The 16,952-nt window shown below is 38.1% G+C and overlaps 1 protein-coding gene across 1 annotated transcript in view; it reads right to left on the bottom strand.

Annotated features, from left to right (window-relative positions):
- Positions 1-297: 297 nt before the first annotated feature.
- LOC124155504 (neo-calmodulin-like) overlaps positions 298-16,952 on the bottom strand; it is a 110,031-nt gene continuing 93,376 nt past the window's right edge. The window contains exons 3-7 of the mRNA XM_046529376.1: positions 15,687-15,830; positions 7,888-7,997; positions 6,655-6,745; positions 5,650-5,706; positions 298-782 (exon numbers count right to left, since the gene is read on the bottom strand). Of these exons, the coding sequence (XP_046385332.1) occupies positions 685-782; positions 5,650-5,706; positions 6,655-6,745; positions 7,888-7,997; positions 15,687-15,830 (500 nt within the window). The 3' untranslated portion in view covers positions 298-684. The remainder of the gene's footprint in view (positions 783-5,649; positions 5,707-6,654; positions 6,746-7,887; positions 7,998-15,686; positions 15,831-16,952) is intronic.

Genomic DNA, 16,952 nt, shown 5'->3' with positions numbered 1-16,952 from the left:
TTTCCTTTCTCAAACTTATAAACGCATAAATTTGAGGCTGAGCACTCCATTAACTTCATTTCTAACACATCGCTAGCAATTACAGAGATTAAGGAGCCTTGATGTAAGTTTTGCCGGCGGTGAAACCCTCGTTATGGCGAGAGCCAACACCAAAAGGGCCTCGTAAAAACGAATTTTTTAAACATGCTTCTTATAGGGTCAATTGACGGTGCATCGGCTGTCTCTCGTAATAGCGGGGGTCTCGCTATAGCCCGTACTCGCTTTAACGAGGTTCCACTGTACATAATAATGCTAGGGTCAAGTAATACAATTTTGAATTCCTTTATTGATATTTATACATGGATATTTTACTTAGTTTACAATTGAGATGCAAAAACTTCATGATATTTTGATGTACTTTGAATGCCACAAGTTAAGATACAAACTAAAATTAATATTTCTTGAGCTTTAAATTACTTAGTGTATTGTGTTGAATTTGAATTCTTGAACTACTATTTCATCAATATTGCTTTCCTTGGAGATATGTTAGTGGGTAAATAATTGTAATTTGATGATGCAATGGTAATCAGGAATGTAAACATCTAAACAAGCAAGAGAGAAAATTTGGAAATATTTGGAATTGAACTTTTTAGCCTTTTTAATTGCATTAAATTTGATTTTTGGAGTGAATGCGTACACCTAAATCTAAGTACTAATCATGGGTGGGCTTATCTCTTCTTTCTCCTCCTCTTCGTCTTCCGCCTCGTCATCTTCACCAGGTTCTCCCAAAGCGTTAACAAATTCTGAAATGGAATTATAATAATAATAAATAAATAATTTTATTACTCCACACACAAATTACATGACAATTGCAAAATTGAGTAATTTTAGGTAGCCGCGAAGGATAACCTGTTTGAGGCTACCATACAAAATAATAATACATTATGCTTTACATATAGTGTAGCTCATTTTGTGTTACCTTTACAATCTTTACTAACAAAGCTTAAGTGTGTACATGAAAAATTATACTTCATTATGTCTGCTAAATATATACTGTCATGTGCAGCGATATTCTGGTACCATCTGAATTGTCTTATTTTTGATTCCTCATAAAAATTCATATTTTATTACATAAAAACAAGGATGGCTCTTTCAGATTATGTTACCATAATTAATGTTAATAGTTAATAATTTTCAACATTTTTGAAAACTGATGAAAATGTGCCAAAGTTGGCAACATGGATCTAGTATCAACGGAAGGGACTGGGGACTACCTTTATGTAGTCCTCTTGGCTTTGGCTAAAACATTGCATAAAATGATGCCTCAGTAATTGCCTACCAGCGCAAGATGTTCATGCGAGTCTCCCCTCCACCAAAGTGGCAATTTTTGGGATTCAAATTAGAAGAGAGTACAGTAATGACGGTCCTACAAAATATGGCATAATTTTTAAAGTATGGAGACTCCCCATTGATTGACTTGCTAGCAATGCCTCTTATTCAAGAGTTTTTTTAAAAATACAGTAGATTCTGGGTGATTTGGACATATCAGGCCTGGTGTACTTTGACCCAATAAAGCGGCTGCCCCAATGAGGTGAAGTATTTTATATATATTTATGAGCAAATGTAGAAATGGAAAAAAGAAAACTTAATGATGTTTATAATGCCAAAAACGTTTATGAAACTATGAATTCATTTAATAAATCAGTGAGAATTGTTTATTTATTGAAAATTTTCAAGAATTCTGTTACTCTTAGTTGAAAATATTTTTCACAACAGTATGCGATTTTAGATATTAGTCCTATTAAAGAGAAATTCGTGGTTCATTAGTGATCAGGTCATGATTCCTACACATTTCTTTTTATGTATAAACATTTGACTACTCACTGTTCAAATCATATTTCCTTGTCGGAAGAATTTGTCTGATGTACTCTACTGCATTCTCTTCATCCTCATCCTACTAAGTCAGTACATACATCCAATGAATACGTTGGGCTACCTTAGATGCTTACATGAGGAAGAGTCGTAAACCCTCAATGAACTTCCTTCCACCCTGAGATTTCATTTGACTACATACTCTCATGTACAAATTCATCTTCATCACTATCCTACTCTTCGGCTTTACCTTGTTGCATGGATAATATGGTTTTAACAATATCATCACAGTTTTCATTGGTTCATACCAGTCTTAATTGTAATCAATATTATGGAAATCTTCATGGTATATTATTTGGTGTAATTTCAAGTTGAATTCACTTTTAGGTTCATATGGAATTTCTGGATGGGAATGTTTGAAAACCTAATGAAAAAACAATTTTGCATTGTTTCACCAACTTTCTGTCAGAATCATTATTGCTTGCGGAATATTCACACTTTAATCTATTTGTTGGCCTTGGCAACATGGATCTAGTATCAACGGAAGGGACTGGGGACTACCTTTATGTAGTCCTCTTGGCTTTGGCTAAAACATTGCATAAAATGATGCCTCAGTAATTGAGAAGGTTATTTTCTATACATTCTAGAATATCATCTAACAATTTTCCATGGTCAAGTGTTTTCAAATTTTTAATGATCCCCTTATCCATGGGTTGCTCCAAAGATGATGAGTTTGGGGGCAGGAATTCCTACTGTAAATTTTTTAAACCACTTGAATGGTGGCATAGCCAGGAATTTCGTCCAACAGCAGGGGGGAAAATTTTTGAAAAACAGGGCACTTAGTAGAGGGTTTTAAACTAATTTTAACACATTTCATTATAGAAAAAACTTCATTTTCTAAAGAAATATTTTGTAAATTCATGATCTTTCAATGTTTTTTTTTTTTTTAGTATGAAGGAAAATGATTTTGTTTTTATATTTTAGGGGGGGGGTCTGGACCCCCCCTGGCATACACTGCATTTGAACAAATGGGATGTGTCATACAATTATCAGGTACAAGAAGAATCTTTCTTGATTTTTGTGCTAATTTCTTATCCCAACTGGTCAACCATTGTGTAAAGAGGCTCATAGCCATCCACATACATTGCTATTGGCATAGTATTCCGCGGTATATGTACTGCTTATTCTTAACCCTATCAGCACAGAGGCTTAGCACTTTTTCTAATTGTGTACCAGAAAAGATTTTTTATCAGTTCCTGAGACATTTGAACAGCACAAAGCAGTGATTCAATCCATCACTTTTTTGATTCTGTTAGTCCTTCATACCTGTGACAAAGAGAGCCATTCGGTGTAGCTTGTTAATACAATCCTGTTTCATCAGTGTTGTACATCTCATCTGCAGAAAAATTCTGGAGTAACTTGGGCAGTTTACTTCAACTCCTCTGCACTATATTAATATCAGCATTATTTTTTCCTCCCTGAGCTTTCTTGAATTTTGCTTCGTTTCTGGTCTTCCGTTGAGACTGCCAACCACCTGATGCCTTAAAATGGTCATGATTAATTTTCAAAGCTAGTCCTCTGACTTCTTTTTTAATGTTGGAATGATGCTAATCCCTCATTTTTCATTTAATGGAAAATCATTGATTTAAAGCATCTTCGATATCTGTATCCTTAACTTGATGTTTGCTTTTCAGGGGAGGTGCTTGATTTACATTGTGGCTCCATTCTTCTCTCAGTTTATCCTGTCACTGCAATGTCCAAGCTGTCATTAATTTTGGCACCCCAGATATCTAAGGTAAATGGTGATGACTAGATTGTGGTGGATTATCTTCAATTTTGTCTAGTATGTCAATTTTTTCAGCCAGTAAAAGGTCCTTATGTGGCATATTACTCAAGAAAAGGTTTGTTATTGTACTCTTGGCACTAAAACAATTTCACTTATTCAAGGTTCACTTAGATCGTGGAACATGAGATAAATCTCACAAAATATGTGCACCTCTGACAATGGTTATAGACTGTTAGTTCTCAAAAGACTAGCTGTCAGTAAAGAGGAGAAAGTTTTCTGTGCATGTGTCAACTACTGAGATGAATAAAGAGAAATATGTATACAAAAAAACATTGCAATCCATCAATGGGGATAGCTCAGTTGTATAGAGGAAAGGGGATGGACCACATTTGTCAGTTAAATTTTTTATGAGATGTCTCTTACAAAAGGCTCTTGGTTAGCAAAATTTTTCGTCTCGACCAGTCTCCTCTGCTCAAAATTCCTTTGAAATTGGCCAGTGCCCACCTATAAACCCTCGCATGGATATTGCCTCTACTTTCTCATTATCCCAGGTTCATTCACTTGCGGCCAGTTGGCGGCATGTCTGGGTGGGTGAGAATAAGCTAAAACTGTTGCACACACCTTTTTATCCTCCAAAAACCTATTGCTTAGCCTTACAATCTACTGCCACAGGAGTCCACTGCCCTTAAAAAAAGGACATTGAATGAAGGGGAATGATTCCTGTCGTTGAATGAGGTCTCATGGCCTGGAAATGGGATCTGTATCCTCTGACGGATGGCCTAGCAATAAGAGCTCTTAGAATAAGGAAAAAATAATTACCTGTGTGAAAAAGATGACTAAATTCAAGAAGGAGAATGTTAAAAAATGGTGTCCTGATTGATGGTGTATAAAAGTTGAGTAATAATGGTATGATAATTTCGTCACGAGTACAGTGTCTAACTCATGGCCCAACAAAGAGGCATGCATTCCCAGTTATGAGAAGAAAATTGTGGAATATTCTTATACATATTGGGTTCTTTTATTCCATATTTGCCCCAATCAGGCGGCAGCCCCAAATAACCGGGCCCATTTACCAGAATCTACTGAACATATGTACATACTTACATATATTGAAAGTACCAGTTGGAGATTTTCTCCTGATTTCATCTCTATGGGTCTCATCCTTTATTATATTTTAGGTCCTAGTGAGTACATACAGGGAGAGGAGAAGGTGTGAATGGGTTCAAACCTGCTGAAATGCTTGGAATGCATAGTAATAACCTTGCCATCTCTAAATTAATTAAAATTAATGATTAAATAATAATGATTTGATTTATTTGGTCTACTAATTCTAATTGAATATGTCGAAAGAGTGGAAATGAAAATGCCAGAGTTAGAATATCATAAAAATCTGCCTTAGATATCAAGAAATCGCCCTGCAGATATTTTCTATCTAACTTTAATTGGCATTTAGATTTACTGTTTTCAGATGTATTCCCCTTGTTGTTTTTCCGGCTACTTATGGCCTTCGTCATATCTATGGGGTGGAATCATTAGCCTAATCTATCCTATCAATATTTACTAACTCCTAAATGCTTGAATTTTCAACCCTCTGGTAATTTTTTGTGAGACTACTATCTAATACCAAGTATATAAAATTCCAAATAAATATGTACTGGTTCAATTTTTTAGATGATGCTTTACCGGAAAAGCTGTATCCCGGTTCATACTTCCACTTGCCAAAATAATTACAGATTTACTGATGGTTGAATTCTTGCATCAGATACTCTGATATTGTCATTTTAGTAATTTTTTAATTGATTTTTTGATTTCAAGTACCAGAAGGAATATATATGAGAGTGGTGAAAAGTTGAGGGCAAAGTTTGGTCGCTGTAGCCATAAATTAGTAACTTGTAGTATAACCGAATACCAAATTGACTTTTTTGTGCTTGAATTCATTTTTCTTCTTGAATATAATCATCATACCACACTGAATCTTAACATAGGCTTGGACCTGGAAAGCGCTTACTTACCGTAAAAATCAATCCGACCGTCTCCATCTACGTCTACTTCTTTAATCATGTCTTCAACTGGAATTGAAATGAAAAATTAAAATATGTACAACTTATTTACAACCTTAAATCTTACGCTAAGTGGAATAATTTTATATTAGCATCATGTGTATTTACTTTGTTACTTCTCCCATGATTTTACATTCTATTCCTACATAGTTATTGGAAGAGATATGAAATTAGAAATAATGAGATGAATCAAGATTTTTCTTTTACATTGCATCGAATGTTGCCAGAGAAACAAATGAATCAAAATGTGTGAATCAAAATCCCCCCAGAGCAAAAATTAACCTGAACGAATTTATATGCGATTGCATAAACAATGTTGGAGGACTGAAATGGGCCTTGTCTGAATGCATGAACTAAATAAGAACAAATTCTATTTTCTATTATTACATTTGTATAGGTTGGAAGGTTTCACAATAATTTTACGATACATTCTTGCATTTACTCTTGTGTTTATGTATCATGTAACAATGCATTTCGTAATAAATTGCATAGGCATGTTTATTATGTTTTTGCCCATGGATTTCAAGAGAGCGTAAGAGTGCCCTCTTCCTGTAAATATAGTGGATATATGAATTATTACAAAGCAAGTGCCATGATGAATATAAAGTAAAAAATATTACTCTCTGCAATTTAGTAGTTATAGCTTCTGCCTACTTCTTATCGAGGGATTTTGTTATCAAATTTTGCATTTTATACTTTTTTAAACATAGTTTGGATTTTCAAGGCTACTTCTCCTTCCCTTGAAGATTGCATGTTGGTACCATGGCACCCGCTGTAGACACACCTATGCTGAAATGGCAAGATAATGATCTACAGTTCAGATTGAATATTTGTAGGTTGCCAATTTGTTCTTTTTTTATGGTAATGGTAGGTTAGGAATGCCTTCTTTAAGTGAAATGATGGTGAAATGGGTGGAATTTCTATCGTTATCTTTCGTTTGATAACATGGGTACATACTCTCTTCTTCAGAAAGGTCCTCCCCAAGACACTGTAGCACTGCCCGTAGGTCGGATGCGCTGATGTACCCTCTGTTGTGTTTGTCAAAAACCTGTGAAAGAAATGAGACACATCGATTGGCATCAGATAGACCTTTTTAATGGAATTGCTTTGGAAAAATATGCTTTCATTAAATCTGGGGTATTTAAACTTGGGTTCGATATACTATTTAAAAATCGAAAGGGAAGCTTTGCCTTAACTCAAATGCTTGAGATAAAATGCAGCGATGCAGTTGCGTAACTTGGTATATGCTTTGGGGAGGGATGGAACGGCCTGGGGTGGTGACCCACCCCCGCAGGCGACAGGGGTTCCCGGAAAATATTTGAAAAACGACGTCTGGAAATACATTTTACATCATTTTGGTGCTTAAAATTCAACTTAAAGCAGATGCATTTGTTATAAGTCAAAACTAGACAATAGTTTTAAATAATTTTTTTATTTGCCTGAGGCTTTAGGGCGGGATCTATCCCCTCATCCCCCCATAGTTATGCCACTGCAGCAATGGTTGAAGTTGGGCATCAGTCTTCTATGTGCCCTACACATCCAACTGGCTGAGTATTTGTTGACTTCTGAATTTTTCAAGGTACACTGAGATTGAAGTAAGGTACTCGAGGTAGAGGTACATACCTATTCTATTTTGATAAAATAATAGTGAATTTTGGATCAAATATATTTAACTGTTAAAGGTGTTCTCATTATATGTCTATCGTTGATTAACAAATATGATGTTTGTTCTGTTTTGAATGTATGAGGATGTAAATCCTCCAAATTCAGTTTATTCATTCATTCTCTTGAAGCTACTTTTTGCAGTTTTATTTGTTTTTACCTCCTCTAGCTGTCATCTATACATTTATTTCAATGCATTTAATTTTATCTGTTTACATGTTAAAAAGTGGATGTAGAAAAATTTGGAATTATGTATTAGGCTGCGCAAAGCACCTTCTAATTTTGTCAAACATTATTGCCGCTATAACTATGCTTCCATGAATCTTCTTTTGCATTTGAATGTTCTTTTTACATATTTTGACTTCTTTATTTATGGTGCTTGGAGTAAGCAAGCGACTTATAGTACACCGTTGTTAACACCATGATTTTTGTCAGCACTATTAATGAGTTTTAGAGACAGTCATTGATTGACATATGTGATGGCAAATATATGTGGGAATAGCAGTGCCATTAAGAGGGCATACTGACCCGGAAGGCATCCCGGAGTTCTTTCTCCTCTTCATCAGCTGTCTTATCCGCCGCTGTCCCCATGTTAGACACTATCTCGACAAATTCATCAAAGCTAAAGCTTCCATCACCTTGAATAAAAGGAAATGCAATGTTGTAAATATTAATTTGTGAAGCAGGGCAGGTATGTGAAGTTGGCCGGATTAATTATGACCGTAGTCAGTATTATTGGCTAGGGGGTGCAGACAGGTTGTCAGGTCAGGCATTAAGTATATGTTACTGGGGGGGATGGAAGTGAATACAATAGTAAAGTGCTTTTAGTTGTCCAGGTTGAGGGAAAATTCTCTGTGGTAGATGTTTGCTGCGATATAAACAAGTTTACTCGTCAAATTAGCAGTCGTGAACAAAAGCGACGGCATTCTTAGGGGGTGTTCGTTTATTCTTGGGTAAGGCAGGCCATTAAAATTATGCTAAAGGGAGAATTGAGCTTTACGATCTCAAAGATGCAGTATGATGTGATAAATTCAAATTGCCATGTGATATCTCCCTACGCTCATCCTCCTTGCAACAATGAATCAGTGTGTTGGTGGGGAGGGGAGGGTTTCACTGCAGGGACCAAACCGCAGCTTCTCAACTGGAATAGCCAAACTCACTTACGCACACTCACGCATACATACAGCCAAAAACAAGATCCTTTGCGAGGATTGAAGGGACCCAAAGTGAGGCAGTGGCGCAGTGAGAGGGGGTTTAGGGGGATAAAACCCCCCCAGAGCTCAGAAAATTTTTAAGTTTAATCCATTTTACTTAATTCGATTGATATTACTTATAGAATAGTACAAAGATTAATTAAATATCCCTCAGAAAGCCGTAAAACTCACCATTTTGAACCATTTATCTTAAAATTCCGCAATTTATTAATCTCGCACCTACCGCTTATCCTGGTGGGTATTCCATACCCCTACACACACCCGGTATTAGTTGCACCTGAGCTCACCCCCAACCTTAATTCTTAGTTGCGCCCCTGAAATGAGGAATTTTTGTCGACAACCCGGGATTCTTCGCTGGGCTGGAGTTAAGGATGCTTAGTTGATAGTTGATGGTTGCACACACAGATGGCTCCAACACTCGAAGGGAAATTAGGTATTAGAAGACCGTAGTCGATAGTCAGAAGGGGACGAGGGACGGTTCGAATACGTATTTCGGCACACCAGGAGCCGCCCTCAGCGAGCCGAAGGAAAAAAAAGCACTTCCAACACAAGGCCGACAGTGAAGAAGACGGGAGATCCATCAACATCTCCATGGCGATTCGTTTTGGCGTTAATATAGTCTATTATATGCATAAACTACGCCTAAAATTCTTAGATTTTCTGATTCCGACGACTTCCATATCGGATTTAATTAAAAGTTTTAAGTCCGGGTAGGCGGATTTCCCGAAACTTGACATCGATTTTAATCTTCTGGACTCATTATCTTAGAACTCGGCCTCATCTTCTAAAAATCATGCGGAACTAATCAATAATTATGAATCATATTACGCAGATTGCCCATTTTTTTCTTCTTGATGAAGAATTTGTTGTTAATCAGCAATGAAAAAAGCGTGAAAATTTACTAACTGAACGATTTCAAGGGCTATTAGTTATTTATCCGACTTGTTCCTGTGGATGTATTTACTCAACCACTCGGAGAAAACTATCACACAGATTCATGTGTGTTTGCGAGTTTTGCTATATTTCATTTCAATGATCCCGAAAACTATGAAGAAACCGTGACATGGGTGGCGGAAGACCACCTAAAATTATGCTTCCCAACACCCGGAGGAGTTGGCAGCAGCTCCTCTCCATGCGATTGAATGTGGAGACCAGAGTGGTTAATACGGCGACACTTGTATCACTGCAGGCGTGGTGACATTAATTTAACAGCTAAGCTGCGTCGAACCACCCTCAGGATTGACGACTGTTGATCATGATAACGAACAGTGGCGTAGCCAGGAATTTCGTTTGGGGAGGGGGTCCAAAATCAGGGGTGAAAATAAAAAAACAGGGTACTAAGTAGAGGGTTTCGCATTAATCTTAACACATTTCATGATCGAAAAATTTCATTTGTAAAAGAAATATTTCGGAAATTCAAGATTTTTCTATAAATTTTTTTCTTTTATGAAGGAAAATAATTGTTTTTATATTTCGGCAGGGGGTCCGGACCCCCCGGACTCCCTCAGGCTACGCCACTGATAACGAATTGACGACAGATTACCTTGAGAGTACCCAAACACCCCCATAGCTGATTTCTGGCTACGTGGTTTTCTCCACGTGAAGATTAAAAATTACGGAAGCGTACACCTTTAGGCTAGTTGAATTCGCGCCGCACCCTAGACACCGTTCCCTTTCTGCTCCCACCACTGCAATCAGCTGCCTTAAATCTGGTTCGGGAATGTGCGGCCGCTTGTTGGGGTGACTGCTGAATGGAGGTGGTCGTTTACAATGGTTTTACTGTATGTACTCGAAAAAAATATTCCATCCTGAGCTTTCATTCTCGCCGCCGCTTTCGGGAGAATCGATTTCCGTTTGCAGCTCTCTACGCTCCCTTTCTTCTTTTTTTAACGAATCCGCGAGTCGAAGTTTTTTTCGCCCCAGCCCAACTGTGATAGTACACACCCCTCTCTCTGCATGTCACTCCTCACCGAAAACCATTCTCTCTTCACCACTCACACGCATCCCTGTCCATCGTGGCTCCTTTTTTCCAAAGAAGCACGCGCAATGCAACGAGGGCGCTTTTAGACTCCGATTCGGTGGCAAACTTTGGTCCACGAAATTATCTGTTGTAGATATATTTTTATTACGAAATTATGCGGCATAAAGTATTTTAATTGCTTCGGTTTTTCCGTGGCCTACTTGTTAATACAATCCGCTATAAGGATAAAGTTATACATTTATTTTTCCTTTATTAAATCGATTTCGTGAATTAAGAGTGACGGCTAGTTAAAAAATCTAGTTTATTTTTAATGACTGGAAATAAATCAAACTTTTCGTAGTTATAAACATATAAATGCTACTTCAAACTGTTGTAAATTTACATTTACATTCTAATAGTAATTTATCTGTCAATTTATTGATTACGTTTTAACTCATATAATGCGGGAACGTTTTTGTACATTTTGCACGCAGACTGCGGAATTTACCAACGTTTTTATTGCCACCTGCATATCTTGCACTTGGACACTTTCCCTCACCATAAGCATCGCTGAGGGGTTAATTCTACCAGACCATCCCTCGTGGCAGGGGGTGCCTCCTGCACAGGGGGTCCCTTCTACACTGGCTGGCAAAGAAAATCGTGAACTCCCGGCGCCCAAGGGAGGAAATTTAAACTTGAAAATTCACTCTAGTTTCAATATATTTTATATTTGATAAGTTCTTTGTAAAAATTTTTAGAATCCATTAGTTTTCAATGATATTTTAATATGTGCATAATTACTGACATTTGAAGACTGTATGTTGTAAAATCCAATGCGTGATTTCTTTCGAAGGCATTATTATTGAAGTATTTTTCCTTTTAAGGTAGGTTTGCTTGATATATTGATGATGCATTCTGGCAGTCTCTCCTCCCTTCGTGGACTGCCCTCTTAAATTCAAAATAAGACCTACTCCCTTTCATTATATTAAAAAAATCCTATTCTCTTCCTTCGTCTCTCTCGTTTAGCCAATACCCTCTAACGCCGTTTTCAGCATCCCTTCCCATATATGGAAAGGAATAATCTTAACCTTTCAACTAGGAACTCATATTAATTTGCATATTTTAAGAGGAGGCTACACGAAGTACTTTTCACTTCACAACTAGCTGGTTAATATACACGGCATTGAGCAGCGCCTACGACCAAGTGATATGTATCAATGAATGTGTTGTAAACGTTTATTTACCTTTTTAAATATGTTTGCACTGACGCCAACGAGGGGTTAGCTGGAAGAGGGGAGTTATTAGTCTCAACCTCGCCCGAAATTAAGTCATCTTATTATTATTATTCCCCGCTAAGTACTGAATCCATCCATAATTTCCGTCTCCGTATCTCATCCAAAAGCTGCCTCTCCTTACCCACCATGTCCAGCACTTTGTCGTTCTTCCTCCTCTCCGTCCATTTCACCTTTTCCATTCTTCTCCACACCCACATTTCGAACACCTCCATTCTTCTCCTCCATTTCCGGTTTCTACGGCGCGGCGTTGGTTGCTGTGGCGATGACGAAAATTGGCATCGCCACAGCAGCCAACGCGGTAGTAGCCGGAAACGAGGAAGTTCAACGCGGAAATCTCCGTTCTCACCTCCAGTTGACTCTCTCTCACTTTATCGCGGCGGCGCCTCTATCCTTTTTCCTTCCCCTTTTCCCCTCCCCGGGTGTCTGGGCGTATAAGCCACTGGCTTGGTTCCCGGCCCCGGTGCGTTGTATCCTTCGAAGGGTTCACCTAGAACCCTCAAACTCTCTAGTTGACTCTCGTCCTCTTATATTAAGTGGTCATGTGCCCACATCGTAGAGCGCTTCATCCCGCATGTGGAAGAAAACCGTGGAGCAGAGTCTACTGTGGCGGTAGGGTGTGCTTGCGGGCTACGTAGTTCGTGGGGGTCCGCCTAATGGACCCATTTTTCAGAGACAGTAATTCGTTTGGTTTCCTTCGAGCGCTGCTCCGCCAGCCACGCCCTTCGCCCCTCGATTATCTGCATCGATCACACGTCTCGAAGTGAATCCAAGTGGACCTGCCAATCCCATCACTCTCACTCCCAAAAGTCAATGCTCTCGTGATTGTCGAATAATGAATATCCATCCGTTTGATGCTTTCTCTTTCTCTCTTTTCGATCCTCGGTCCAACAACTAGCATAGCGAAAGGAATTCCGTTAGCGCTCTTTGTGTCAATAGCTTGTTGCCCAAATATATATTTTATCACCGATTTTATTAGGTTAAAGTGGCGTCACTTTTTTGGTCATTGAATCAAATTAAAATCTTAATAGTTAAATTGTAGAAAAATTTACTTGCATCCTCATGGCATTCAAATTGGGAAAAAGTAAATGATACTGATCGGAAAATAAACTGTGCATTAATGAAGAAATTGGCGAACTGATTTTAATATATCGTTATCCAATCATTATGAAGATTGTGTAACATTTTAAATGTGAATAGATGTAAATTTAATTGAAATCCGTTGTAAAATGCGTGCACTAAAATATACCGGTCAAGAAATCATTTGTGTTTCAATGATAGATTTAAATTCCCTCCTTATAGTTTTTGTTAAATTTTAATACCGACGGTGTTGGTAAATTTTGAAAAAGTCTGCTTTGAAGCATAAATGCAATTATTCGACCAAATCTCAAGTCCGAATCACACGATCATTTTTTTCCGTCCCTCAGAGAGTTTCTCCTTACGATAGGTTTTCAGGGACCAAATGAGTCATCGCTCGAGCCATTATTTTCTGAATCAAACGGTCATTCCCACCGTCCCTTTTCTCCATCACTTTTTTTATCACTTTCCGTCTTCATAACTGACATTAAATTATGAGCCAAGCGTAACATTACAGTAGCTGTTAACGACCGTGCTTTCTTATTGGCTGAAAGTCGGTGCCGGCGATGGTTTCAGCGACGGAAAAAGGGACGCGCCGCATGATGGGAAAAGGGAAGCGATTTCCATCCCTGGAGCCATCGCGGAAAATGACTGCGTGGAACGGTAATTTTTCCGCCGTCATTGAAGTTATCGTTCGGAAGGGATGGAAAAAATGATCGTGTGATTCTGGCTTTACGTCTAAAGAAAAGATGATTCGCTCCCTAAAAACTGGCATTGTGAAAAACTCTGGCGCTAGAACAGTAGACGTGGTAATGCTGTACAAATTGCTTTATCTCCTGATTTGGTTATCCTGAGGTTGATCAGAGGCTAGCAGGCCACCCGGCAAGGATAGTTCCCAGAGAAGTGGGAAACTTAGAATTCATGGTCACATGGCACGGTTTTTTAGATAAAGGAACAAAGCAGGTATGATGATGGTGGCATAGATATGTAACAGCAAGCAGTAGAAAAAATACGGTTTACGAGTACCACGCACGGGATCAGCTTATACACCGCCCTACAACATTGATCTTTAAGTGTGTCCCTGCGTGCGTAGACCAAAAACGTAGTGTGAACGCATACCCCAGCAAAAAGGTTTGCACCGAGAGAATTAATAGTCAAGCGTAGAATCCTTTGAGTTATGCTTTCCCTTAGAGCGTGTCAAAAGGTGTGCCTACCTAGTAGGATGCCCAACCACAGGAGTTCTATGATGTGACGTAACAAACGGTAATGAGAAAACGACGCTAAGGACGCGTCGGACACAATCAGAAGTAGCACTACTAGCCCGGTCAAAATAGATTTTGACTCTTGCATAAATTCCCAACCAGCTGAAAATTTACAGGAACTTTTGGAAACCACTCCCATGAAATCCTGAAAGGTCCCCATCGATCGCGTGTGTGCAAGATATTTTATTCAAGGTCAATGGTAAAAAAAATGTTTTTTTTTGCATTTTTTGGCAAAAAGGTTAGTTTTACGATAAAATTGCTCAGACCAAAATTGTAGATCAGGAAATTATCTACAAATTTTCGTTGTACTTTTTTTCTCTAAAATTTGCCATTTATGAGAAAAAGGCATTCGAAAGTTGGCATTGGAGCTGTCCAATAAGGTATGGAGAGCGCAAAAATATAGCCATGCATATTACGGAGAATACAGCTTCATCTAACTTTCGAATGGCTTTTTCTCAGAAACGGTATATGTTAGAGAAAAAAGTATGTTGGAAATTTTGTAGATAATTTCATGATCTACAATTTTGGTCCGAACACCTTTTATCGGTAAACTAACTATTTGGCCAAAAAATGCAAAAAACCTATTTTTTGTGACCTTTGACCTTGAATAAATTTTTTGCACACATGGGATTGAGGTGGACTTTTTAGGATTTCATTCAAGTGGTATTCCTAACGTAACTGTAAATTTTCAGTTTATTGGGAATTTATGCAAGGGTACCCATTTTTTTGGGCTTATTTGACCGGGCTATACTGGCTTTGTGAGCATGGGATGCATCTACGTACAACTTTGGTTGCAATCCGTACTGCAGTAAGGAAATGCATAGCGGTCAGACAAACAGACATCCTCTTTTTTACAAAGTTTTTCTTAACTTACTTTCGTGTCTGTCTGTTTTTACGGTGGAATTTTGTGACTCAATTTCAACAGACTTAACGACTAGTTAGAGCATTGAAACTTTATATATAGCTCAGATCTTGATGACAATGCATATTTATATGCTTTATGTCATGATTCTGGCTAGATTAAAAAAAATATTTACAAAATTAATTTTGTATGGAAAATTAATTCCACATTTTGCCACCGGTGGCGCTGCCATCCCATTTCAGCGAATTAGTTGTGTGACATATTGAATGTTGCGTCACACATAAGCGCAATTTTCAGAAAAAAATTATAAAAAAAATTAAAATTTTATAAAGCTCAAATTTAAAAATCAATTAAGTGAAATAACTTGCTATAGCGAATTCAGAACTATAAATTATTAGCTAGTTGAGAGATAGTGGCATAAGGGAAGAGAGAGAAAGGAAGAAGAAAAGAAATAAATCATTTAAAACTAAAAAGAAGAAAATAAAAAAAAAAATAAAAACAACGTTTTTCTCGCCAACTAAAAATAAGAAAATAAATTTCTCTGTCCATAGCCGAGTCTTGATATGAATTGTTACTCAAATGGTGACGTACTTTATGACAATCATTACGACCAAAACGAAAGATAGCTGATGAGTGGTAGACGCTGAAGCGATGTCTCACCATCGATGTCCACTTCCGTGAGCATCTGCTGCAGCTCCTCCTCGGTCGCGAACTGCCCCAGACTCCGCATCACGCGGCCCAACTCCTCCTGCGTTATGCTTCCGTCTCCGTCCTTGTCGAAGAGTCGGAAGGCGTCGCGGAACTCTGGGGACGGAAAAAAGACATTCAGTGACTTCACAAAAATATCACAATCGTAGGGAAGAGGTGAATTTTACATCTACATAGTACCCTGCGTGCCACCTCTATGGTGTTTGGCATGGGGTGATCAATCACCACCATTCAGCAAGAGACTCCCCCCATGCACACCACACGGTCATAAAAATATTACGGGTAATAGGGTGGTTTCCTTTTATTTTTTTACTGTCTTAATCGAAATATTATTACTCCTGGAGTAGGTATTTAACGCATTTAGATTTTTAAATGACGATATCAATTTTTCGCGATTAAATGAAAAGTGAAAATTTTCAAGCGCGCGAAAACGCGACGGCTAAGTATGAATGCCGGGAAAACTCCGTGTGACGTAATTCTGGTTCCCGCTGTCACCGTGTGAGGTGACCTTGGGGCGAGGCTCTGAGCGCTGATACGATGCAGGCTGCTATCATGCAGCGCTTGGCTTAAATAAGGATTATTAATACCCTACCAAACGAAGAAAACTTTCCGACCTTAGGCAGTTTTAATAGGTGATTATTAAGACATGTTTACCTGAGCTCTTTGCCTCATGCATGCATTGGTATTCTCAGACGATGTAAAACTCCTATCTACTCGTATAGAGACTAGGTCCCTGTGACTTCACGTGGAGTGGCATTGCATGGGCGCCAATCTGGCCTTTTTCTAATGCGGTTAAAATTGACCATTGCCATTCGTCTAAACTGGGATTTCTAAAACCAAATAATTTGTATATTATGAATACACTACTGACGGGTAACGAATCGCAATCAATGCCTTTCGTTTTCTTTGATGAAGGAAACTACCCTATTACAAAATATGCGTCCGCATTCATGCAAAGGCAAAACTTTCCAAAGGATACTAACTCCTATAGCAAATCCATGTAAGGTTAGAACAATGGAAAAATTAAAGCATAAAGTCGTCCTAGCGAGCGACGCCATTAATGTTATTAATGGAGACACCGTTGCTATCCTTAATAATAATTTTATCCATATCCTATCCTATCATATCATGGTATATTGTTTATGTTCACATCTCTTATCCATAATAATAATGACATTTTAAATATCTCTGTTTTGCAGTCTATTTCATTTACTTTTT

Source organism: Ischnura elegans, chromosome 3 (assembly GCF_921293095.1).
Source record: "Ischnura elegans chromosome 3, ioIscEleg1.1, whole genome shotgun sequence".
NCBI classification, from domain to species: domain Eukaryota; kingdom Metazoa; phylum Arthropoda; class Insecta; order Odonata; family Coenagrionidae; genus Ischnura; species Ischnura elegans.
Note: the sequence above shows the minus strand (reverse complement) of the source record. Positions and strands in the feature narration are given on the sequence as shown.